At 38.5% G+C, this 9,193-nt stretch overlaps 1 protein-coding gene across 1 annotated transcript; it reads left to right on the top strand.

The window, feature by feature from the left end:
* Positions 1-6,160: 6,160 nt before the first annotated feature.
* Positions 6,161-6,706, top strand: LOC139451921 (uncharacterized). Its single transcript, XM_071233205.1, has one exon. The coding sequence runs from the start codon at positions 6,161-6,163 to the stop codon at positions 6,704-6,706; it is 546 nt and encodes a 181-aa protein (XP_071089306.1).
* The last annotated feature ends 2,487 nt before the right edge of the window (positions 6,707-9,193 follow it).

Genomic DNA, 9,193 nt, shown 5'->3' on the forward strand with positions numbered 1-9,193 from the left:
CGCCATGTCTTCCAGAGAAACAGCTATTAACCTGTACACGAATGTCATCCTTGATGCATGGAACTAGAATCATTTATGAATGGCATCACATTAAATTAAGTTAACGTCAATAATTTGAGGAGAGCTTTGGAAGCACCTTTGATGTCAAGTTGGTGGTATTTCTTAGGCGTTCCAGGAAGCTAAATCTTTCGTTACAATTCCTGATTTATGTTACCAGACTTGTCAATTTACGTGCTTCGGGAGTCAGGTGACTACATTTTGAAGCGGGTGCGGTGTATGTACATTAACAGCACGAACTAAGAGAAAACAATGTCCAGATGTAGTATTTAAAGCGGAAATGACCAAGTTCAATGCTAAATATAACCGCTTGCAGTCACCTGACAGCCGAATCTTAACTTGATTGTAAACACGTGATCAAGTCTCATTGATGTAGTTTATCTCCAGTAAAATGAATATTTCTTGAAAAGGGCACTTTGTAATGTTATTACTGTAAGAAACACTCCTTGTCGACGGAAAGGCTTGTTCACTTTACAAAGTAGCAGCACACATGCAGCTATTTTCGTTTATCAATCAATGTTTCAAGTGGCGATGACTATTACCCCCAAATCACTTCGGGCTTACCTCCAACATCAAACTGACACGCCGTAAAAGAAATACTGTTCAAAGGGGCGATAAACTCTTTATTTCTGTGTTAAATCCAATTCTATTGCTTAACTCAAGAAAAGTAGACTATGTATCAGTATATTATTAAGTTTCCGTTGTGTTCATTGTAATTCCTGCATTCTGATTAGGTGAATGTTTTATTGCATTCACGTCCCAATGAATGTAACAAATTAAGCCACGCCCTCCAAAGCGGACCACATTCACCACTACTGAATGTCGGGGAACCCCAATTATCATAAAAACAGTCGAGGGAATTCGCTTTCTGCTCTCATGTAACATCATGCAAAGGACGTTTTGGGCGAAATTCATGCTTATTCATTGTCCAAACCACCCTGGAAGTCAACATATTGCTACTCTCTTCCTGCTTATTTATGTTTCAGTACAATTATACCCCAAAACTTCCCATGCCATGTATATTTCTGTCATACCGTTGAGTATAAATACAGTAAACCCAAAACACAAGCAAGTAACATATACTATTTCACAATTATGCTAGACAAAAGGAATCATGGTTTAGATATTGAAAATTGTAAGATATTATCGCTTAAGTGTAGAGGTCTTAACGATAAGGCAGAAATAAAACAAGTTTTCACATTCCCTGAAAAGAAAAATGCTCCAATATTGTGCCTTCAAGATGTTCATTTTGAAAAAGAACAGGCATAATTAATTAAACAACAATGGGGATATAATGAATATTATTTCAGCCCATAGAAGAGTAATGCAAGAGGAACGTCCATTCTGTTTAATGTACCCACAATGTACAATGTGGCTATCAGTTCATCAAAGTGGCTATCAGTTCATCAAAGTGGTTACAAGTTCATCAATGTGAGCATCAGTGCATCAATGTGGCTATCAGTTCATCAAAGTAATAATAAGTGCATCAAATTGGCTATCAGTGCATCAAAGTGGCTATCAGTGCATCAAAGTGGCTATCGGTGCATCAATGTGGCTATCAGTGCATCAATGTGGCTATCAGTGAATGAATGTGGGTATCAATACATCAAAGTGGCCATCAGTGCATCAGTGCATCAAGGTGGGTATCGGTACATCGACTTGTATTCAGTACATTAGTGTGTCTAAGAATACACCAATGTGTTATCAGTACATCAATGTGGATATCAATACGCCAATATGGGTTAGTACATTAAAGTGGGTATCCGTACATCAATGTGTTATTGGTACATTAATATGTGTATCAGTACATTTGTGTGGGTATCAGTACATCAATGTGGGTATCATAACATCAATGTGGGTATGAAAACATCAACGTTGGTATCAATAAACCAAATGTGTGGTTCAGTACATTTATGTGGGTATCAGTGCATCAATGTTGGTATCAATACACCAATGTGTTATCAGTACATAAATGTCTCTGTCAGTACAGTAATGTAGGTATCAGTTTCTGCTATACTTCGGCGTATATACACACAGGAGTAGACATTACTGCCCATATGTTCGTTATTGTTGTTTCTATAGATTCGTATTAGTAATAGCTTACACACATCAACACAATAACTGAGACACATGTGTTCAATGATCTCAGCAAACGCCTATAGGTCAAAGAGCTGCAACATTGGGCTTTCCTTCCGCATCAAGTTGACACATTGTAATATGTTAAACGAAACTATAAACCATCGAAATAAAATTGTCATTGACTGAAGATCAATAATATGAATAAATAGCATCACCTGTTTATACTTATATGAATTCGATAATCACTTGCTAAATATACATACAGATCCGGGCCGTCCCCACCCCTTTATGTTTGAAGCATTCGCATCACGCAATCACGTCTCAAACACTATTCAATGAAATTTTACACACTGATGATACTGGTCGCGATCTCAAACGGGTTCGAAAATTGGTGTCGTACATTTATATTTTACAGAGTTATGGCACTTGCTTCATGCTTTTCAACTTAGTGCATGATGTGTGTAACTGTGGACAAGTTTTCCCTGAATAATCTAGGGATCTGGAGATTAAACACAGCCGTTGAGATAATACTATAAGAACAGGGAATTCTTATAGTATTATCTCAATGGCTGTGTTTAATCTCCATTGAGTTGAAATTCGATATTAACTACCTTTAGTATCAGACGGACGTGAAGTATTGACGAATCATAATCTAGGGATTGAGGGAGGATTACGCTTGTAATTTCCACGACGAACGGGCATGAAGTTTTCATGTGTATTAAATTATAGTTACTGCATCATAAAAGGAAACAAGCTTTGAAAACCCTGCCATACATTATTACATTTTCAATTACATTTTTTGCCGCACATTCAAGAAGTGTTTTGGAATAGGTCTAATTTGAAACACAAAATGTCGCGCCAATTAGGTTTTGTCGCTTTATTTACCTTCTCGACAACAATATGTGAATGTGTCACATGTATCAACATTACAATCAATCTAATCAACTCATAATCATGAAATGAAAACAAGAATGGCTTTAGGTCTTTGAAAGGCATTTAAAAGTGATACACATAAGGAAGAAAATATATGGATGTCAACTTCTTTATTATGAGGAACACAACGTTTCTGAGAATATGCTTACTCCTTCATCAGGTGAATGAATGCCACGAGGCAGAGAGCATATATATGTACATGTAAGGACAACAAAATTAATAAGATAACGCATGGTGGGAAATAACAAAGGGCACAAGCTAACAAAGGAAGCCAACAGATGATTGTCACTGATAGGTGACTTATCTATGATAACTTAAGTGTTGGCTTCCATTGTCTATTGCTAATCACCTATAAGTGCCAATCATCTGTTGTTAGCTTCCTCTATATCATACATATCCTCGTGATACAGTGGGAATCGTATAACCAACTCTGCTTTTAACACATGGTATCATAACTGTTTGATGGGTATTCATAAGCAAATGTTCATGATATAGTGGGAATCGAACAATCAATATTTCGTGTGAATGTGGAAGGGGTTTTGTCGCTTTTATTAAATAAGTGGGAAACTATACCGATTTGCACCTTACTTCATAAAACAATGTTTCTAAAAATTGAGAGTCACTGATTTAATTTTATGTCAAGTTTTCTCCATTCATCTTTGATATCGTTACTGTTAAAGTATTTTAGCTTTGTTCAAGTGTATGTCTCACCATTTGGATATAATCAATTGTATACAGTGAAGATGTTTCCAACCACCAGTACCCGCACACCTTATCACAAAACAAAATAGCAACTCCTCTTGAATTTGACTGTTATAGACAATGTCTTTTTTGGCCATAGGGTCATTACCTCGTTCCGTTTATTTTTATCTGCTAAGCCCCTGCATGTTGCTGATATAATATTTCCAAAATAAACAACATCATTTTGTTTTTAGAATTGTTATTTATGTCACACACTGTTTTAAAATCTACTGAATTGCAAGTTTCAAATGTTTGTGAGAAAACAGATTGTATGTTAAGATACCATAAAAATAAACAAAATAAAGAAGGCAGCTTCCCCATCTGCTCATACGTTTAACTTCCGTATCTTCAAGTCCATGTATCTGGGATATCTGCAACCACTTCAGGTGACAAATGCACAGATCACAAATCAGGTGAAGTTAAGCAACATCAGTCTCAAGTGTAGTTGGATTGGTGACCGCGTTCGGCAGCGTAACTCCTGAGAGTTTCTTCGGCTTCGGTCCTTCCCCACACTGAAGCACACGTTGGTGCAGCACATGTGTCTTTTTAGGCAAGTAACTTTGGTAATGTGATAGTTAACCTCCAAGCGCCATGTTTCAATCATCACTGCTCTGATTAATCACGACAAATATTTTTCTTTCTCGACCAGATAATACAAGAGCAGGACTAATTTTTGCGTGTTGGACTTGACTGAAATCATAGATTGACTCTACACTAACATTTATGAAGATGTGCACCATCACCCCAAAAAAAAGAAATGGCGGGAAGGTCTTGAAACCAAAGACCGACGCTTGTGTTGCTTTCTTGCGTATGCACTTGACGTACGCATGTCAGATGCAATTCCCTTTTTTTACTTGTGTCATATATTTTTTACGGGAGAACAGTTGACTTGCCTTTGCATGTGTATATGACAGTTACCGCCGGTGGAGCGGGATGCGCTCATCTTTTCGCGAACACCTGGTATTTGATAGTGATCCGCAAACACCTGCTCATGTTACAGTCGGAATGCAGATAATGCAACCACAAATGAGATAGTGTTTTATCGAGACGTCATTTTGACATGTCAGATCACTCTTATATAAGCACCGCGACCAGATAGTGACTTTAGCATCACAGTGTGTCTCTTAAGAACTTGAGCCATCTTGCTGAGGTAAGGTCTGCCCCTATTCTTCATTGTTTACAATTTTATCTTCATTGCGGTATCTTACATATGTTTAGACGGATAATATTAAGACCCCTCCCTCCCTCCCTAAAAAGATACAAAAAGTTAAATCATCTTTTTTTAAATAATAAATGATGGTCTACCATTTCGTCCGAGCAACATTTGGATATTGTCCATCCCCAAACACACTCGTGTGATAACCTCTATATGTGAATAAATGTACACTGGAAATCTGCCACAATCACCTCAAACATTAACATCTGGTGCATTAACCTTAACACCAAGGAATGTCTTGCAGGCATATAAATGTACTTTTTCATCGCTTGCTTTGCTTGCATAGACCAAGTAAGATGATTTGTGAAATATACACATAAATACTTGTATTGAGAAATAGTTTCTAGCCGTTCCAATTTGTAGAACAATTATTCCTTTTGAGCAAGTTTCCAACCATTTGTAAAACAAAGACCTTCGTTTTATCTTTGTTCACAATTAATTTTCATTCATTACAGCTTTGTTGTAATTCGTTTATAATTTGTGACTGTAAACCGCCAATAGTACTTGAGAATAATATCATGTCGTCCTCAAATAAGTAGTAATAATAATTGCATTATGTCCGGATGTAGTTGATTTCCCTTTGTACACTTATCTTGAATATATGTGTTTTCTAATTCATCAATAACACATGAAAACAAGACTTAGTATGCAGCTTTGTCTTTTATTATTAGTTCAGGTGAGTATATCAAGGGAAGGAGGGTTGCCTATTTCACCATTGTAGAACAATATCAGATCATCGATGTCCCTGAAGCCGACCGGGGCACAAATCAGCAAGAAGCGAAATCCACATCATGAATTTTATTTGTCTCAACTAATTTCTCGAATATGTATAGTCCTATAATATAAACGCATAGTCGGATTTGAACATCCTTGCTTGTTGAAGGCAACTGACCGTCACAACTGACGTTCATAACTTGGTGTTAACACGGGACGTTGTTAGTGACTCTTCCAACAGCTTAAAGAGAGGTTGTGTGCGTCTTATAGTTTAAATTGGAAGTGGCAACAGACTTGCAACAAACATACACCCTAACATTACGCCCACAACTTGGTTTGTAACTGTACTTCAAGCGCAAGGACATCTGTAGACTAATTTACCTAAAAACCTCACCTGTAGACAGTGTTCCGTTTATACAAATGGTATCTCGTAAGTACTTCCGAAATTCACAAGTATTGTTGATTGTAGCATTCGCCGTGTATGTTGTTAAATATGCCTTGACCTTCAACTCTTTGGCATTAAAAGACACTGAAAAACTCACAATCACGTTCAACACTACAGCCACTACTACGTTCAACAAAAGTCACCTGATAGTTTTCACATCATTCCCTCTGATGACAGACCCCAAGTATAAAAAGTCAAACTTAAGCCAACCACTGTCAAAGATTGCGGATCGAATAAAAGACTTTACGGAAAGTTTGAACTATACCCTCCAACATCAGTGTGTCAACGAAGTGCACTTATTTTACGATCAAGACGGTATGCCAAAATACATCAATTCAGTCTTAGGCAAACAACCAAAGTTGAATTTCGACAAAGTACCGAACGCCTACTCCTACCTAAGTTTATTTGATATCGCGCATAAAAATTATACAGACAAACTTGTGATGATCACAAACGGCGACATATATCCAGCAGACGGGTTCGAGAAGTTGGACTATGATCACATGAAGGGTATTGCCTAAAAGTCGGGCCAAGAAAAGTCGGACCGGGCCGGGCCAGCGGGTAATACTAAAAATAGATTGCAGAATAATAAAACGAAACGCGCATATCTAGGCAGATCTCAAATGTCCACAAACGTATAGTTTTGCTCATTTAATTGAGTTTGAATAAAAATGCACCTTCAACAATGTAATAAACTGATGATTATGACTACATACCGTGAGTCTCGTAGAAAAGTCAGTGTCTTGACTGAGTGTATTCTTTGATTAGAATGCTTCTCACCGACCTTGGCGAGTAGGGGTGTGATGTCCTGGGCAGGAAACGACAGTGTTTTGACTACTCTTCTTTCATTAATTAACGTGTTGGGCATCCCTAATTAACCTAACTAATTCGTGTTAAAGCAACACAGGATGTTTTCTGGAAGTGGATATTCGCGAAGAAACTGTTTTAAGTGAAATGTACAATGTTCTTCCGACGAAGCGTGTATTATCTTCCTATGTAAACTCTAAACGGAAAAAAACGAAGAAGGCGTGGTGGACAGAGACTCTGACTGAGCTATGGAACGATATGTGTAGAGCGGAACGCACTTGGTGTAAATCCCGTGGTCCAAGACGTGTTAGTCTGAAAGCCATATACGTGCAGAAACGTTCAGTGTTTGATAAAGCGGTTAAACGTGCAAAACGTGAATACAGAAACAAGACTATTAGAGAGATAGAGGACATGTGTGATTCGGGGACAAGAGAGTTTTGGAAAAAGATTGGAAGAGTTGGGGTTGGGAATGAAAGAAGAAAACAGATTCCTATGGAAGTAGTTACAGACGATGGAAGTGTTGTAAGAGACAGAGAGGCTGTGTTAAACACATGGACACAAGCGTACTGCGCACTTCTCAACACTAACTCTAGCAGCACCGAGGAGGAAGTTGTGCACCATAGTGACGTCACTGACATTAACCCCCATCTTAATGAAGAAATAACGCTACAGGAGATACACCATGTCATGATGCAAGCAAAGAAAGGTAAAGCTCCGGGATATGATGGTATACCTGTGGACGTTTTGAAAAATGAAGAAAGTCTTAAGTTTTTATACAGAACTTTTAACTTGTGTTTTCTTACTGGTAAAGTTCCAACTGACTGGTCAAAAGGAATCATTAACCCCATACCAAAGTCAGCAACAGATGACCCACGTGATCCACTCTCATATAGAGGCATAACGCTTGCCAACACATCTTATAAATTGTATTGTGGAGTTTTAAGCAATAGATTGACAGAACATGTGGAAGGGGCTAATATTTTATGTGATGAACAAAACGGTTTTAGAAGAGGACGATCAACTACAGAGCACATTTCTACTGTGACATCCATAATAGAGACTCGTAAGAGTATGAGGAAGCAAACTTTTGCTGCTTTCGTGGACTTCAAGAAAGCTTACGACTGTATTGATCGAGGTATTCTATTTAGTAAATTGAGTGACATCGGGATCCAGGGGAATATGTTTAATGCTATTGTCTCACTGTATCGAAATGTTCAGGCTTGTATGCGGATAAACGGGTCGTTTACGTCTTGGTTTAACGTCAAGAGTGGTATACGCCAGGGATGCCTACTTTCTCCACTGTTATTCAACCTGTACATCAATGACCTCATAACTACGCTGAATGCCTTAGAAGTTGGTGTATCTGTTGACGATGAATGCATTTGTGTCCTAGCTTACGCTGACGACATCATTCTTCTGGCTGAGAGTGAACAGGACTTAAATATACTTCTTAACGGGCTTGGGCAGTGGTGTACGACAAACAAGATGTCAATTAATCCCAACAAATCGAAGATTGTGCATTTTCGGAGCCAGGCAGTGACAAGAACGGATAGTTTATTCCAGTGTAGCGGCAATAATTTGGAAATAGTGGAGAGTTACTCTTACCTCGGTTTGTTACTAACAGAACATCTGGACTACACTCGGATGGGGAATGCCGTGGCAAGTGCTGCAAGTCGTGCTCTGGGACTTCTCATATCAAAGAGCAAGATTCTAGGAGGGATGGAGTACAAAACATTTACCAAGCTGTATGACTCCATGGTGTGGGCAACAATAGACTATGGAGCTGCGATATGGGGAGCTCATCACATTCCAGCTATCAGCACCATACATAACAGGGCCATGAAGTATTTTATGGGGGTGAGGAAGTCAACCCCAAACAGCGCTGTATCTGGGGACATGGGATGGGAGCCACCGGTTGTACGGCTATGGAGAAGTGTAGCAAGGTATTACAAGCGATCATGCGACGTGAATCCGGACAGATTTATATTTAAAGTGTTCAAGTGGGCAGACTCAGCGGCGTCATTAGGTACACGTAACTGGAATCTCCGTGTCCACAAGAAACTACGAAGTTTACAGTTAGACCATTTTATCCCTATTGGAAACACTTTTTATATACACTTTTTAACGAGTACGGTTGGAGAGAAGATAAAGCAGAACTTCATACAGGAATGGAGTAAGTCAGTCAGACAGGAGGAAAGTAG

This window comes from Haliotis cracherodii, unplaced genomic scaffold, assembly GCF_022045235.1.
Source record: "Haliotis cracherodii isolate W230 unplaced genomic scaffold, xgHalCrac1.p SCAF_9, whole genome shotgun sequence".
Taxonomy (NCBI): domain Eukaryota; kingdom Metazoa; phylum Mollusca; class Gastropoda; order Lepetellida; family Haliotidae; genus Haliotis; species Haliotis cracherodii.